The 18,784-nt window shown below is 38.6% G+C and overlaps 1 protein-coding gene across 6 annotated transcripts in view; it reads right to left on the minus strand.

The window, feature by feature from the left end:
- Cad74A (cadherin 74A) overlaps positions 1 to 18,784 on the minus strand; it is a 748,720-nt gene that overhangs the window by 160,828 nt on the left and 569,108 nt on the right. For all 6 annotated transcript variants that reach the window (XR_016546733.1, XM_090369392.1, XM_090369388.1 and 3 more), the window contains one exon: positions 10,596 to 10,850. Coding sequence is in view for 5 of the 6 variants with exons in the window: in XM_090369392.1 (XP_090225518.1) it covers positions 10,596 to 10,850 (255 nt within the window). In the remaining variant the exon portion in view is untranslated. The remainder of the gene's footprint in view (positions 1 to 10,595; positions 10,851 to 18,784) is intronic.

An 18,784-nucleotide genomic window follows, 5' to 3' on the forward strand; every position in this document is an offset into this window, starting at 1 on the left:
GTGAAAGTGATTCTTGCACAACTTCTATTGAAATGCAATTGAGCAGCAGCCTGGAAAGCAAGGCAATGGGAATTTCCAGGACTGCTGAGAGTCATAGTGGAACAAGTAAATACATGGGCTGTGTTAGGGTAACTAAGAGTAGAAACAGGTGCATGTATACCTGTTTACTTAGCATTTACACCAATGCTAAGAGTATAGTTAATAAATCCGATGAGCTTGACGTGCTAATCAAGACATCAAAGGCAGATATTGTTGGGATATCAGAGACATGGTGTCACACAGATATAAGCAGTGCAGAATTGGAATTTGGGGAGAACAATGTGTACAGAAAGGATAGACAGGACAGACAGGAAGGGAGGAGGGGTTATGATGTTGGTTAAGAAACATAAAATCTAAGGAAGTGCATCCAATTGATGTTGGTGGACAGTGCAATGTTGAGTCTGTTTGGTGTGACATAAGCACTGGGAAAGGTAAAATGAGAGTAGGTGTGTGTTATAGGCCTAATGAATCTGATAAGTATAATGAGAAATAGAGTGGGCCAGTAAATCAGTGTCTTATAATGGGGGATTTTAATTCCTAGACAATGATTGGAATTTGTGGGTTGGTCACACACACACTAGCAAGGCTTTTATGGATTTATTGGAAGATTTTTCTTTTTTACGGCAACAGCATGTTCGGGAGGCAACTAGAGGGAGTAATATTCTTGATCTGATTATTAGTAGTGATTCTTCATACATTAAGAATCTGCAGATAAAGGAACCATTAGGTGGCTGTGATCACAGTGTACTGAAGGGGAATTGACTCAAAGAGGCAACTACCATCAGGAGTAAAGGGATAGGTTTTTTCCTTTTGTAAAGGTAACTATGGTGGTCTCAGACAGTATTTAAATTCTATACGGTGGGACCAACTGATAATGTTACCAACTGAATTCAAAATAGGAAGCATTCAAAGAAATTATCTTGGAAACTACTAGGCTTTTCATACCAACTAAGAAATATTGTTGAAGATTTAGGCCTAAATGGATGTCAGATAAACTAATTAGACATGTAGCAGAGAAGAAAAATGCATGGGATACATATAAATTAACAGGTGACACGAAAGCCTATGATAGATATAAGCTGGTCTGTAACCAAATCACAAAGGAGGTTAGGCAGACAAATGCAGATTACGAGAAATTTTTTGGCAAAGGATGCAAAGAAAAACATCAAAGGGTTCTTTACCTATGTAAACTCTAGAAGGAAAGGGATGAATCAGATTGGTCCACTGGATATTGTTAGTTCAACTGTTGATGATCCTGCTCAGGTGGCTAACAAACTAAATAAGTATTTTGCATCTACATTCACACATGAGGAGTTATGCAGGGAGGGGAATGCCAGAGGTGAATTTAACTCTGGCAGAAAGCTAGATAATCTTGTAATAACTGAGAGTAAAGGGCAGGAGAAATTGTTGAAGAAAAACATAAGAAAGGCAACTGGGGTGGATGGAATCTAACCAGTTATATTAAAGGCAGCAGCAAAGGAAGTAAGCAAATCCACAGCCACAATTATAAGAGCTTCCTTGGACTTAAGAGAGGTACCCTGGACTGGAAATGTGCAAATGTGACCCCAATTCACAAAGGAGGATCAAAGGGAGACACATAATTACAGATCTGTTAGTTAACTTCTGTTCCAGGGAAACTAATGGAGGCACTGGTCAAAGAAGCACTGCAGGATCATCTAGACAAGACTTCAGTTATAGCTCGGACACAGCATGGTTTTGTTAAGGGGAAGTCTTGTCTGAACAATTTGATTGGATACTATGATGCAGTCACAAAAGAACTGGATGCAGGGAATAACTTTGATATTATATACTTGGATCTCAGAAAGGCTTTTGATACTGTTGCACATGGAAGACTGCTGCACAAATTGGAGCAGCATGGCATTGGAGGCAAATTGCTGCTATGGATAAAGGGGTGGTTGAGGAGGAGAAGACAGAGAGTGGTAATCAATAGACACTGCTCATCTTGGACTAATGTTATTAGTGGAGTCCCTCAGGGTTCAGTGTTGGGTCCATTATTGTTTTCTGTATTTATAAATGATATTGATGATGGTATATCAAGCTTAATGTCCAAGTTTGCAGACGATACAAAGGTTGGCAGGGTTGACTACTGACACTATGCTGCTGCAACAGGATCTGGAAAGGTTGAGCAAATGGGCTGAGAGGTGGCAAATGAACTTTAACATTGACAAATGTAAAGTACTACATATGGGAAACAGCAACCCCAGAGCAACGTATAAACTCGGTGGTACTACACTGACAGTGGTAGAGAATGAAAAGCACCTGGGGGTAATTGTGCAGGCAGATATGAAGTTCTCTGAGCAGTGCAGATGGGCTGCAAGGGTAGCTCATGGTGTCTTATCAATGATATACAGGAATTTTTCTAGCAGGGATAAGGAGGTGATTACTCCCTTGTATAAGGCAATGGTCAGACCACACCTTGAGTGAGTACTGTATACAGGTCTGTAGGCCTCATTTCAAGAAGGATGTAGAGCCGCTGGAACGAGTACAGAGAAGGGCAACAAGATTAGTGAATGGAACAAAGGCGTACTCTTACAAAGAAAGGCTTAAGTTTTGGAAATTACAGTGTCTGGAGACTAGGCACCAGCGAGGTGATCTGATAGAGGTGTATAAAGCCTTGAATGGTTTGAGCATGCTCAATGCTGATCGGATTCTTCCTCTTGCTCAGAATAATCACCTGAGAGGGCATAAATTCAAATTGAGGAAAGACAGATGTAGAATAGATGTGCAGAAATTTGCCTTTAGCCAGTGGGTAGTTGGTTGGTGGAACAGACTTCGATCCCTTGTCGTGGAAGTTGATAGCCTAAATAAATTTAAGGCTGAGCTGGACAGGTATTTGAAATGAATGGAGGGGTGAAGTGGAATGTATTAAATGGATATTTATATATACGCAAGCACATGAGCTTTTAGACCATAGGTAAGATTGTATGCGCATATGAATTAAGTATATGAATAAGTATGAATTTACATATGTATATAAATTCATACGTAAACTCATATGCAGACACAGACGCACATGCACATCTGTGAATACACATATCAGTAATAGTAATAGAGGCATGTGATGCAAGAAAGCAAGTGTATGAGCTTATGTACCATCAGCCAAAAAAAAATAAAAATAATATTTCACACAACCATTCTCTCTAAATGTTTGTTTAGTTCCTCCTTCAATTTATTTAAGCTATCAACTTCCACAATATTGTTGTTGTTGTTGAGTTTAACTACACATAGGCTGCTAGGGCCATATTGTGTCTTTCTAATGGTGAATATGAAATATTAGCTTAATTGTGATAACTATATTTTATGATATATTCCTATACGATTTAGGAAAGGAAATAGTTCTTTTTCATTAGAATCATCTCCCAGAATCTGTAATAAATTTATTGATGACTGTGTATTAGCTATTGTGGTTAAACGGATATTTTGAAAGTGGGGACAGTCCACTAACAAATGGCGAATGGTCAGTTGTACCTGACATGATGTACATTGGGGAGCGCTGTCATTAGTTAATAGATACAGGTGAATGAGGTGAGTATGTCCAATTCTTAGCCTTCTGAAAATTATTTCATCTCGCCTGTTTTTTCGGAAGCTGGAGAGCCACAGCTTTGGTTCCGGTTTTATTTGGTAGAGTTTATTTCCTGGATAACCTTTCCAAATTAATGACCAGCTGTTATAACATGCTTTACAGATAATGTGTTTGTAATCTGTATGTGGAACTTGAAAAGTCTGCGAAATAGTGGTTTCTGGTTGTTTGGCTGCATGATCTGCTCTTTCATTGCCAGCTATTCCAGAATGTCCTGGGATCCAGCAGAATGCCACAGTTTGGTTCAATTCCTTACAGGCAAGTAACTTAGAATGAATCTGTTTTATTACAGGGTGTGAGGAGTTGGTATTAGTATTTATGGCAGAGACAGCACTGAGTGGGTTAGTGTATATTAAAGCAGATGGAATTAGATGTTCAATAATGTGATCCAGAGCTAAGTTTATATCATAGAGCTCAGCAGTGAAGATACTGCATTCTATTGGCAATGAGACAGAAGTGCTAAATGATGGGAAGATTGCAGCAGCACCTACTTGGGTCTCGGTTTTTGATCCATCTGTATAGATTTCACATGCGTTTGAATTAGAAAGAGTGTAAGTTGCATGTAACTGTGCCATATTGGAAGGAGACAGCGTGTCCCTACTGTTGAAAGTAGTCATCATATATTGCACAGATATTTTTCCAGGGTGGATCTGGTGGTGTTTTGTCCTGAAATATATTGCTGATTTCTATATTCCATGATTGAGCCAGTTCCTTAAATCTAAGTGGAGCAGGTCAGTTTTCATTAGGTTTACTGATGTAAAATGACTACCATTCAGTATTGTAGAGACATCTCCAACAAGGATGAGAGGGCAGACTACGGATTTTTGCAGCATACATCAGAAGTAATGTTTTTCTGCAAAGATGTAAAGGAGGTTCATGAGCTTCGATGTAAAGGCTCTGAACCGGGGAGATTCTGAATGTGTCTAGAGCGACTCTCAAAGCACAGTGCTGGATGGTGTTTAGTCGTTCTAAAGTACTTTTCCTAGTGAATCATATACTGGAGAGCCATAGTCCAAGCGAGACCTGATGAGAGCTCTATAAAGATGGATGAGGGTATGATGATCAGCGCCCCATGACATGAATGACACACACCGGGGGATGTTTAATTTCTTCAAGCAGATGATTCGAAGATAGGCCACGTGCTTGAAAGTTCAGTTTCCTGTCTAGTTTCAGGCCAAGGAAATGGACAGTATGAGCAAGAGGAACTGGCACGTTATTTATCTTTAGCTCTGGATCAGGATGAGGTGACCGAAGTTTGCAGAAATGAGTAGCAGTGGTGGTTTTCTGTTTAGCGAGATGATATCCATTTCGTAAGGTCCAAGATTGAATTCTCATTAAAGCAATTTGTAGCTGTCTTTCAATAGTATTCATGCTTTGCAATTGGCAGGATATGGTGAGATCATCAGCATACACTTATACTTCAATCATTTATGGAAGTTCTTCCAAATTATTGTTGATCCTAATCGCAAATAGGGTTGGACTCAATATGGAACCCTGTGGGACACCCTCTTCTTGAATGTGAGATGTTGACAGCATGTTTTTATATCGGACCTGAAATGTATGCAATTTTAAAAGGTTCGGAATTATTAAAGGGAGATGTCCTCTCAGTTCCAACTGATGCATATCTTTAATAATACCATGACGCCATGTGGTGTCAAATGCTTTATGAATATCCAGGTTGACCATCACTAGATGTTGCCTTCTTACAAAGGCATTTTTACAAGTACATCTAGGGTGGACCTGTTTTTACGGAAGCCATATTGGTGATCAGAAAGGAGATTTTCGGAGTCTAGAATCCAGGTGAGCCTCTTATGTATCATCCTTTCAAAGATTTTGCCCAAACAATGATATTGGTCTGTAATTCTCAACTAGAGAAGGATCTTTGCCTGGTTTTGGAATAACACAAATATAGGAATGACGCCATGACAGAGGATACGTATTTTCTGAGAAGATCCAGTTATAAAACAGTAATAGTATGCTGAGATCGGCTTCATAGAGATGCTTCAGCATACTGCAGTGAATGCCATCTGGTCCTGCTGCACTGTTCAGAGATTTTCTCAAAGATTCCCTCAGTTCAGATAGAGTAAACAGCTGGTTATACGGAAGTGAAAGTCTATTTGTGAAATTAAACTTATGACGTTCTGAATCAGTTTTACTGCATTGAAAGGAGATCACATAAGAGGAACAGGCAGAAATGTTATAAAAAGATTCGGCTAAAGCATTTGCAATGTCAGTAGGAGAGGATAAATCCTGCCCATTGCCATGTATTATCGAGATTGCAGCAGTAGAAATTTCCCATTGAGAGCTTGAATTTTTTTTCCAAATGATTTGAGTGTCAGTATTTTTGTTAATAGCTGAGGCGAATTTAATCCAGGAAACACATTTTGCTGTCCTCCTAATTTGTCTTGCTTTGGCTCTGAGTTTTTTGTACATAATTAGGTTGGTGGTAGTTGGAAATTTGTGAAACTGGTTCCAGGCACAGTTTTTTTCTCGTTTCACTTTGGGGCATTCTTCATTCCACTACTGATTTTGGTGTACATGCTTGAGCTGATCAGATTTTGAAATGTAAATTTCTGCTGCAGATAATATATGACTTGTAATGTGATCAGTTACGTCATCAATATGTTTTTGTTGTACATATAGTTTGTCAAGTAGGACACAAGTTGAATAGTTTTTCCAGTCTGCTTTATGAAAGTTCCAAGAAGTACGGCCTTTAGGACATGACACTGTCTGTGTTTGAATTGAACTGATGATAGGAAAATGGTCACTGTGGAATGGATCATTTAGCACTAACCATTCCATGCTTGGAAAAAGAGATGCTGAACATATGGATAAGTCTATGGCTGATGTAGCACCTGTAGGTAGTTGGATATGAGTTGGAGAGCCAGAATTTAACAGAGTCAGGTTATGGGTATCCAGGAATATTTCTATTAATTGGCCTCTCCTATCCATGGTGGAAGATCCCCACAATGGATGGTAACCGTTGAAATCGCCGAGTAAACAGACTGCAGGTGGCAGTTGTGTGATAAGGTTGTCAATAATTCGACCCCAGGTGGCAAAGGAAATATTTGGTTCAATGGAGACATCTGTTTGGGTTGCAGCGGAGCGGCTATTTTTGGTGACCGATGCATATTATCGGCTAGGCATAGTTAGCATTATTTGCTTTCTTGCTTCAGGGTATGTGACTTTATGCTCCACTTTATACTTCTGGATTTTTTTTCCTGTTTTCCAAAGGTCACACGCTTTAGAAAATGCAGGATGGCTTCCTTTACAGTTTGGGCAAGCATGAATGGAAGCTGTATAGTCTCCTTGGAGCCGCAAATAGGGCACACAGGATCGTCTCGGCATGCTGTCTGAAATTGGCCATACTTCTGGCACTTAAAGCAGCGAATGGGATTCAGGATGTAAGGTCGAATCTTGGAGTTTAAGTAACCTGCTTTTACAGAAGATGGGAGATTTGGAGTACTGAATGTCAAAATAATGGACCAGGTTGGTAATAGGTTGCCATCTTTTTTTTGTCATAATTCTCCGTGCATGAGTCACTTTTTGTTCGCTAAGCTCTTGAATGATCTCTTCCTCAGACACATTTAGTAAGTCCCATTTGCTGATAACGCCTTTAGATTCGCTAAGCTCTTGAATGATCTCTTCCTCAGACACATTTAGTAAGTCCCATTTGCTGATAACGCCTTTAGAGGTGTTCGGAGTGTTATGGGCTGTTACTGACACAGGAATATTGTTAAAAGTTGTTAATTTTAACAATTTTTCAGAGTGACTTGGCTTAGAAGGTCTCCAGATTGGAGACGGTTAACCATTTTGGGAGATCCAACAACCGATTCTAAACATTCCTGTATTAGAAAAGGTGATAGCTTGCCAACAGGTTGTGTGGATAGGGAATGCATTATGAGAAATGCTGGTATGTCTGTAGTTTGTTTTTCTGTCCATAGTCTCTTCAGACAATTCAAGTCATGCTCTGAATCAGAGTTCACAGGTCTGGAGCCCGTGGGCTCTAGTAATGGATATGCATCACAATCCATCACTGCTAATTTTAGCCCTGGAAGAGGGAATTCTTTCTCCCAAGTTACCGACCCCGCCACGTAGAGGCAGGAGCGGTGCAAACCAGTGACCAAGCGATCAGCAGAAGAGGAGAGCAGTACATTGCTAGCGATAGCAGTAACATTGCAAGTGGGGTTAGCAGTAACACTGCTAGCAGTGAAGCAGTGACGTTGCGAGCAATGGAGGGATTATTAAAGCACTAGTACTCGCCCTAGGAAAATTGCTAGAAAATCGCACTAGAAAGATTGCTTGGGAACTATTGCTTGGCACTCGGAGCCAACTTCCACAATGACAGATGGAAGTTTGTTCCAGCAATTAACCACCAGCTAGCTAAAGGCAAATTTTGGCCTATCTATTCTACAACTGTCTTTCCTCAATTTGAATATATGCCCCCTTAGGTGTGCAATCTGAGTAAGTGGAAGAATCCCATCAGAATTCAGTGTGCTCAACTCATTCAAGGATTTATACAACTCAATCAGATCACCTCACAGGCGCCTAGTCTCCAGCCACTGCAATTTGCAGAACTTAAGCTGCTCTTGGTAAGAGAATTTTTTCATTTCCCTCACCAATCTTGTTGCCCTTCTCTGTACACACTCGAGAAATTCTACATCCCCCCTAAAATGAGGCCTCCAGACCTGTATGCAGTACTCAAGGTGTGGCCTGACCATTGCCTTATACAAAGGGATAATCACCTCCTTTTACCTGCTAGCAAAATTCCTGTATATCATTGACAAAACCCCATGACCCGCTCTTGCAGCCTGTCTGCATTGCTCAGAAAACTTCATATCTGACTGCACAATTACTCCCAGGTCTTTTTCATTTTCTACCACTCTAAGTGTAGTACCACACAGTTGGCACATTCCTCTGGGGTTACTTCTACCCATATGTAGTACTTTGCATTTGTCAGTGTTAAACTTCAGTTGCCACTTCTCAGCCCAAATTTTCTAGATCCTGTTGCAGTAGCACACTGCCATTACTGTCATTAACAACCGTGCCAACCTTTGTATCATCTGCAAACTTTGATACTAAACCTGATATACCTTCATCAATATCATTGATAAATATACAAAACAAGAGTGGGCCCAACACAAAACCCTGAGCAACTCCACTAATAACATTAGTCCACAAAGAACAGCGTCCATTGATTACCACACTCTGTCTTCTCCCACTCAACCACCCTTTTATGCCTTGTAGCAACATACCCTTAATACCATTCTGCTCCAATTTGTACAGTAGTCTTCCATGCCCAACAGTGTCAAAAGCTTTCCTGAAATCCAAGTATATGATATCAAAATTATTTTTTGAATCCAGTTCCTTTGTAACCACATCATAGTATCCAATCAAATTTGTCAGACAAGACTTTCCATTAACAAACCCATGCTGTGTCTGAATTATTGCTGCAGTCTTGTCTAGATGATCCTGGAATGCATCTTTAACCAGTAACTCCATTATTTTACTCAGAACAGAAGTTAAACTAACTGGTCTCTAATTACTCACACCACCCTTTGTGAGTGGGGGTACATTTACACATTTTCATTCCGGAAGCACCTCCCCTGGGTCCAAGGATGCTCTCATAATTATAGCTAAGGGTTTGCTTAGTTCCTTTGCCACCTCCTTTAATATAACTGGATAGATCCCATCCACCCCAGGTGCCTTTCTTATGTTTAACTTCAACAATTTCTTCTCCACTTTGCTCTCAGTTATTACAAAATCATTAAGCACCCTGTTACAATTTGATAAATTTTGGAATTTTCCTTCCTTAACTCCTCATGTGTGAATGTAGATGCAAAATACTCATTCAGTTTGTTTGCTATCTGTGCAGCATTATCAACAGTTGAATTATTGATATCAAGTGGACCAATCTGATTTGTCCCCTTCCTTTTAGAGTTTATATAAGTAAAGAAATCCTTGCTGTTTTTCTTAGCATCCTTTGCCAAATATTTCTCGTAATCTGCCTTCACTTGCCTACTCCTTTGTGACTTGATTACAGACTAGCTTATATGCGCAAACGTATTGGTAAATTTGCATGTGCACATGCATAATTAAATGCATATGCTCACCTGCACATATTTAAATACATATGCCAGATAGGACACTTGCTTTCATTTGCATATGTGCACGTGCATATGTGAATGAAATGCACACATGCATATTTAAATGCATATGAGCATGCATATACGAAAATGCACAATCTACAAGTAATAGGGATAAATTGGAAGGTTAGTGCACACCAGATATACAGTGAAAATATGAAATAAATATGTAATCTTACTAAATAACAACCCTCCATGTTACACATAGCCATGAAGACCCATAAATGGTTTAATTGGTATAATTAATATGGGGGTTGCACCAAATATGCATCCTATAGAACAGGAGTGGCCAACTTCATTTGTGATGCGATCTACTTTTTTCCTTCAAAATGTGCCATGATCTAGCATCTCAAAAATTTCATTGCACAAGGTGCACAAATCGAGGGATGACTGTATATTTAAAATTCGTCATGATCGACCAAAATTAAATCCGCGATCAACTCGTTGGCCAACCCTGCTATAGAAGATGCAATTTGGTGCATCCTATAGAGGTTGTTATCCTAGAGGGGTAACAATCTCTATCCTAGAGGGATAACAACCTCTATAGGAAACTAAAATGACATCTGTTCGGAAAGAAATTTGTGAGTGATAAACATGCCATCACGACAGTGGTGGAGCTGCAAATATTTTCCAACAGATATACATGCACTTACATAGAAAATGAATAATATATATATGCTTATATTCCATACTCTATTGATAAAGTATAGTAGATTTTGTATACCTTACATTAAAGTCACTGCTTGTATATCACAATAATTGACTTTTAAATATCTATTCTAGGAGTTTTTAATTAATTGAAACATTACCAATGACATAATTAGAGTTGACAAATATAGGTGGATTATCATCTATATCTTCCAATATCACATTTACTTGGAGTTCAGACAAGTCATTGGGATCATAAGATTTTACAAGCCCTATTAATGGCACAGAAGGTTTACTAACTTTCAGAGTAAGTGTATACTTCTCTTTTTCTTCCCGATCTACTCGCTTCAGAATAATCAGTTCACCTTCATTTTTTTCTGTCCGCCTGATGCCAAATAATCCCTCTTCATTTCCAGCTGAAAGAAAAGATCTTTCAAATAACATAAATACTGGAGGATGGATGTTTAATATAGACAAAAAATTTATGCACACAGTTAAATTAATTAAAATGAATGTGTAGGGGATTGATGAAAACTTCATTACATATATCGAGTAATTTTATCATTAATTAATCTGACTGCCCCCCAGAAGTGAGAACAGTATTCTAATGTGTAACTAAAAGTAAGAGTAGTCTTCAAGAATAGTCTTTTCTGACTATTCTTGAAGCTTGTTCAAGTGATCCTGAAGGAGCGCTGCTTGGTACTGATCATTAACTACTCTACCAATCTTTACATTGTCTGTCTGCAAATTTTTACAGAAAGCCTACTATCTCTTCATTGATATTGTTTATGAAAATCAGAACAGTGGACCAATCCTCGGGACCCAAATCTGAAAAATATCCATTAATCACAACCCTCTGCCTTCTGTACTGCAGCCAGCTGGCAATCCATTTCAGAATCTTTCCAGTAATTCCAACATGTTCCAGCTTATACAGTAACCTTTTCTGAAAGACTGATTCAAATGCCTTGCTAAAATCCAAATAAACTAAGCCAAAATTGTTCTCACATTCAGCTCATGAGTAACTGTGCCAAAATACCTTACTAAGTTACAAAATACCTTTTTTCTTTTCTTTTTTTTTATTTTTTAGGAGCATTAGCAACTAAGGCCATATTGATAAGGGATATGCGGTGGTCATTCCCTGACCTTTCTGCATCCTTCATATTTGGGGGTCACAGGCTCGAACTCCAGTCTAATCAAGAAGCATGTGCTACACACTGCTGCTCCTGCCCACCTGGCTACAAAAGTGCCATAAAATACCTTACTAAGTTAACTAACTTCCTAGTTAAACATGATTTACCCTTAATAAAACCATGTTGTGTGCTATTCAAAATGACATATCTATCTAAATGTCCCTGGAATGCACACTTAATCCTTGCTTCCAAGGTTCTCCCTACAACTGAAGTCAGACTAACCAGTTTGTAATTACCAACTTCACTCTTAGAAGTGCCTTTATGTACTGGCAATATGGTGACACTTCTCCCATCCAAAGAACCTCTCTCAAGTCCAAATATGCCTCATAAGTAACTTCAATGGTTAAATACACTCCCTGGTGGCCTCCCTCAAAATTACTGGGTATATGCCATCAACTTCAGGAGCATTACTTGCCTTTATGCTTGAAAGTTTTTCTAATAAACAGCTATCTGTAATTTTAAAATTACTAAGCCTCATTCACAAAACCTCTTCAGTAAAGACTCATGCAAAGTACCTGTTCAATTCATCTGCCACATGAGTTAGGTTGTCTGAGACTTTTCCACACCCAATGCACAATGGTCCGATCTAATTCACTTTTCTCTTCCTTGTATTCACATACAAGAATTATACCTTGCTCCCATTCTTTGTTCTCTTAGCCAATGCTTTCTCATAGATAGCCTTGGCCTCTCTAGCCTTATCTGTGGCACTATTACAAATTAACTTGTAGCTGTTGTACACTTCAGTACTTTTTGTCACTCTCTAACTATCCCATGCTATATTTTTCTGCTAGATTAGACCGACCAGCTTTACAATCATCCTCCTTGTGCAATATTTTCTTAATGGTATGTATTCATGGCTTCAGTGATTCCTCTTCTGAAATTAAAATCCATGCCTTTACCTTTAACTACTGCAACATCTTTCAACCGATGACAGCATGATCACTACCTGCAAATGGTTCCTGTATTTTAAACCCTGCCCCATAATTTCATCTGATTTGTGAGTAATGAAGAGATCAAGAATATTCTCACCCCTAGTATTATCTCTGACATGTTGGTAATAATAATAATCATCTAGTTTATTAAGAAAATTTTTTCTCGAAGGTGAGTTCCCTCTTCCCCCAAACTTATTCCAATCAATCTGCGGTATATTGAAGTCATCCATAATAAGGCATTCACACTTGCTTGCCCATTCCATCTTCTGCTCGTCATACCCTTCACAATCTTCTGGTGTGTATATTATCATTTGTTTCGAAGTAATTCACACCACACAGATTCAATGTCAGTAGACCTAACTTCAGGCAGCAAAAGCTCTTTTCACACTCAGGCTGCTTTTGATAAGAAGCATGACACCATCACCCCTTCTATCTTCCCTACCTTTCCTAAATACATTACACATACCATAATGGAACTCATCAACCCCAATTTGTACACACAGTTGAGACTAAGTATTCTTCTATAGTTAACTATCCTAACACACCCCTTGAAGTTATTTAGGCTTGTTTCTCTATCTTTCTCATCCCTTTCTGAAACATTGCTACTCTCAGAACATCTTAAATAGAAGGGGAGCAAGACTGCTGATGCTATCAAAGCAGTGTTAGATGGGTCAGAAAACTGCTAGCTTGGGGGATTCACAGACTAAAAGATTAAGAGTATCCACAGGCAGAGGTAAACGTGATTCTTGCACTGCTTCTATTAGAATGGAGGGCAGGGTGCTGCAGTTTTCAGGAACTGCTGGGAGTCATCATGAAACATAAATACATGGGCTGTGTTAGGGTAGCTAAGAACAAGAGCAGGTACATGTATACTTGCATGTACACCAATGCCAGGAGTATAGTAAATAAATTTGATGAATTTGAGGTACTAGTCAAGACATCAAAGGCAAATATTGTTGGGATATCAGAGACATGGTGTCACACAGATATAAGCAGTGAAGAATTGGAATTTGAGGAGTACAATGTGTACAGAAAGGATAGCCAGGATAGTAAAAGAGAGGAGAAGTTATGCTGTTAGTTAAGAAACACATAAAATCTAAGGACATGCATCCAGTTGACATAGATGGTCAGTGCAATGTTGAGTCAGTTTGGTGTTACATAATCAGTGGAAAAGCAAAAATGAGAGTAGGAGTGTGTTATAGGCCTAATGACTCTGATGAGTACAATGAGCAGTTGTGCAGAGTGGGCCAGTAAATCAGATTATCTTATAATGGGGGATTTTAACTTCCCAGTTATTGACAGGACCATATGGATTGGTCACTCGCACATTAGCAAGACTTTTGTGGATTTATTGGATGACTGTTTTCTCATTAGAGAGGCAACAAGAGAGAGCAATGCTCTTGATCTGGTTATCAGCAGTGATGATGCATGCATTAGAAATTTGCAGATAAAGGAACCACTAGGTGACAGTGATCACGGTGTACTGATGTGGGATTTACTTAAAGATGCAACTACCAACCATCAATGGTAAAGGGAAGGGTTTTTGCTTTCTAATTGGTGACTACAGTGGTCTCAGACAGTTTTTAAATTCTATACAGTGGGACCAACTGATGATGTTACCAACAGCAAATTCTAAATGGGAAGCAGCATTCAAGGAATTGATCATGGAAGCTACTAGGCATTTCATACTGGTTAAGAAGTACTATTCAAGGTTTAGGCCTAAATGGATACCAGATGAACTAATGAGACTTGTTGCAGAGATGAAAAATGCATGGGATTCATATAAATTATCAGGTGACACAGAAGCCTAAGGTAGATATAAGCTAGTCTGGAATCAATTCACAAAGAAGGTTGTTGTTGTTGTTGTTGTGATGGGGGTTTAATGGCGCACAAGCTGCTGGGTCACAAAGAAGGTTAGGCAAGTGAAGGCAGATTATGAGAAATCTGTGGCAAAGGATACAAAGAAAAAAGGAAGTACTTCTTTACTTATATAACTCTAGAAGGAACGGGTGAATCAGAATGGTCCACTTTATGTTGGTGATTCAACTGTTGATGATCCCATTCAGACAGCTTACCAACTAAATGAGTATTTGTTAATTCACACATATGAGGAGTTATTAAGGGAGGAGAATGCCAGACATTTATCAAACTGTAACAGGGTGCTTAATGATTTTGTAATGATTGAAAGCAAAGTGGAGGAGAAATTGTTGATGTCAAACATAAGAAAGGCACCTGTGCAGATGAGATCTATCCAGTTATATTAAAGGAGGTAGCAAAGGAAGTAAGCAAACCCTTAGCCATAATTATGCGAGCATCCTTGAACTCAGGGAAAGTCCCCATAGACCGGAGATGTGCAAATGTATCCCAATTCACAAAGGAGTATCTAAAGGTGACCTCATAATTTCAGACCAGTTAGTTCAACTTCTATTCTGAGGAAAATAATAGAGTAGTAATAGTAATAGTAATCATGGAATGTGATGCAAGAAAGCAAGCGTATGAGCTTATGTAGAATCAGCCAAAAAAAAAAAAAATTAACACAACCATTCCCTCTAAAAATTAACCACCCGCTGGATAAAGGCAAATTTCCGCACATCTATTCTACAGCTGTCTTTCCTTAATTTGAATTTATGCCCCCTTAGGTTCGTAATCTGAACAAGTGGAAGAATTCCATCAGAATTCAGCGTGCTCAACTCATTCAAGGCCTTATACATCTCGCAGGTACCTAGTCTCCAGCCGTTACAATTTGCAGAACTTAAGCCTCTCTTGGTAAGAGGATCCCTTCATTCTCCTCACCAATCTTGTTGCCCTTCTCTGTACATGCTCAAGCAAACCTACATCCTTCCTAAAATGAGGCCTCCAGACCTGTATGCAGTACTCAAGGCATGGCCTGACCATTGTCTTATACAAAGGAACAATAACCTCCTTTTCCCTGCTAGCAAAATTCCTGTATATCATTGACAAAACCCCATGACCTGCTCTGGCAGCCTGTCTGCATTGCTCAGAAAACTTCATAACTGACTGCACAATTACTCCCAGGTCTTTTTCATTTTCTACCACCCTAAGTGTAGTGCCACAGGATGTGGTACTACACTTAGGCCACTGGTTAAAGAAGCATCATAGGATTATCTACACAAGACTGCAGTAATAATTCAGATACAGAATGGGTTTGTTAAGGGAAATCCTTGTCTGACAAATTTTATTGTATACATTGATGTCATTACAAAGGAACTGGATGCAATAAATAATTTTGATATCATATACTTGGATTTCAGGAAAGCTTTTGACACTGTTGTGCATGGAAGACTACTGTACAAATTGGAGCAGAATGGTATTAAGAGCAAGTTGCTACAATGAATAAAATGACGGTTGAGTGGGTGTTATAATTCAACTAATAACATTGTGGAGTTATCCACTAATAACTCCCCAATGTTATTAGTGGAGTCCATCAAGGTTTGGTGTTGGGCCCACTGTTGTTTTGTATATTTATCAGTGATATTGATGAAGATATATCAGGCTTAATGTCTAAGTTTGCAAATGATGCAAAGGATAGCAGGTTTGTTAATGACAGTAATGGGAGTGTGGTACTGCAAGAGGATCTAGAAAAGTTGGGCAGAGGGCTGAGAAGTGGCAACTGAAGTTTATCATTGACAAATGCAAAGTACTGCATATGGGTAGAAGTAACCCCAGAGAAATGTACCAACTGTGTGGTACTAAACTTAGGATGGTAGAAAATGAATGAGCTTGGAGTAATTGTGCACTCAGATATTAAATTTTCTGAGCAGTGCAGACAGGCTGCCAGAGCAGGTCATGGAGTTTTTTGAATGATATATAGGAATTTTGCTAACAGAGACAAGGTGATTATCCCTTTGTATAAGGCAATGGTCAGGCCACACCTTCAGTACTGCATTTTAGGTCTGGAGGCCTCATTTTAGGAAGGATGCCGAGTTGCTTGGGCAAGTACAGTACGAATGGTGAGGGGAACGAATGAGTCCTCTTACCGAGAAAGGCTTAAGTTCTGCAAATTGCAGCATCTGGAGACTAGCTACCTGCATTTGATTGAGGCGTATAAGGCCTTGAATGGGTTGAGCAGCCTCAATTCTGATGGGATTCTTCCTCTTTCTCTGATTACGAACCCGAGGGGGCATAAATTCAAATTGAAGAAAGAAAGTTGTAGAATAGATGTGTGGAAATTAATTTTAGCCAGCGAGTAATTGATTGCTGGAACAAACTTCCATCTGTCAAGGAAGTTGATAGTTTAAATAAATTAAAGTAGGAACTAGACAAATGTTTAGAGGAAATGGATGTGTGAAATAGTGGGGATTTTTTTTTTTTTTTTTTTTTGGCTGATGCTACTTAAGCTTGCTTTCTTGCATTAACATGCTTTTGCTACTACTTCTACTACTACTACCTTGCCAACATTGGGTGTTGTGGCAACAAGCAGGAATGCTTGAGGTGAGTGCAAGCATTACATTGACTCATATCATCAGATAAATGCAGCTCTATGTAATATAGAGCTGCATTTATCCCTAGCTAATTTCACTGACCTCTTAAAGTATCCTCAATGATATGGGCAAAGATCTTTACATTACCTTTGTTGAAATGAATACCACCTCTACAAAATAGATTCTTCTACCAACAAGTGGGAACCCTACTGATAAAAATTTCTCCCTAGAGTCCTGCAGATTCCCTCAAATCTTCAGTCAATCTCAAGACTTTCAACATAGAATCCTGCCTATTATCTGTACAGAATCGCAGACATGTACGCATTAATGAACTAACTCATGGCATTTTTTCAGCATGGTCCTATATTTATCCAACAAATACTGAGATCATGTCCTATATTTATCCAACAAATACTGAGATCATGTCCTATATTTATCCAACAAATAGTCAGGTCATGTTTGTTTAATATTGTTAGTCCCCTACACAAATAATAATGCTCTCTTTGCCTCCATTAAAATCTGATAATCTGTTGGTAACATTATCAATTGTTGCTCCTGGAAAACATGCCCTGGTTCTGGTTCACCTAACTTTATTACAAAAAATATTACCAATTTTCCTGACAACAGAGTCTCCCAGTAAAATTATATCACCTTCAACCGTGACTATTCTTATCTGGGATCCAAATTGGGGGTGCATCACTTGACAGGTCACAAGGTAGTTGAGTCCCTGATGAGCTCCCAGTTACATTTTTTTCTAGGGCAAGCACTCATTTCTTCAGTAACTGAATTTTTTCTCATAATGTACCAAGTTCTAATTTGAGATTTGTACACTCCTTACATCAGGTGCAAAAAAAAGAATCATCAGTTCAGCAAGGTTTGTCCAGAAGACCAATTAGGGTTTGTCTGGTGTAAAAGATGCCATAGCTGTAATAAGTTATCATAACTTATAGATCATCACAAAATAAAGAATAGTTGCTTATTTACTCCCATTAGTTGTCATCAGGATTTTTCAAATTTTTTGGACACTAATAAAAAAAAAAAACTAAATTAAGTTATACATATAGGCATTATGGCATTTGCCACTTTGCTTACTTGCTCTATTTTTTTATGATTTCTACTTATTCCTTCATTTATTTTTGAAAATTTGTTTGCATTTTCTCATAATGTACTTGTACCTTGCCATAATAATCAATACACTAACTTTAGAGTCACCCAGTCTTTGCACCACCACAATATGTTATGCTAAACTCTTATATATATATGTGTATGTATAAATTAAACATACAGAAGCAAGCACATAAATTGTATCACTATAAATGTTTGCAAAGCAAGTATTAGACTTGAATAATTGCCCCCCAAAGCCAAAGTTGAATACAGTATTAACTGACACCAAAAATGATTAAATATGTTATTACACTGATAACAGAAATTATAAGGCCAACTATTTAGATATATTTATTTAAAAACGTCAGAGACATACACTGCAGACCACATGATCACTTCTTCGTTATGACTGATTAAATAAAAAGGGAGGGGGGAATATTGGTAACCATAATGTTGTAACATAAGCCAGCAGGTCTTTAATAAAATGTTAGTATTTTTGTTGGTTTGGTCCACTCCTGAGCTGTAATTACCAACTTGCACCTTTCTAGTATGGAGAGTAACAGATCTTTGACGTAATTGTTGCCTAGTTTCTTGTGGTGTCATCTTACTTAATAGCTTCTTTATATAAATTTTCACTCCCATAATGGATCTCCCCATAATGGACTATTTACTTGCTACAGTA

This window comes from Mastigoproctus giganteus, chromosome 3, assembly GCF_048544385.1.
Source record: "Mastigoproctus giganteus isolate SK-2022 chromosome 3, ASM4854438v1, whole genome shotgun sequence".
Classification (NCBI taxonomy): domain Eukaryota; kingdom Metazoa; phylum Arthropoda; class Arachnida; order Uropygi; family Thelyphonidae; genus Mastigoproctus; species Mastigoproctus giganteus.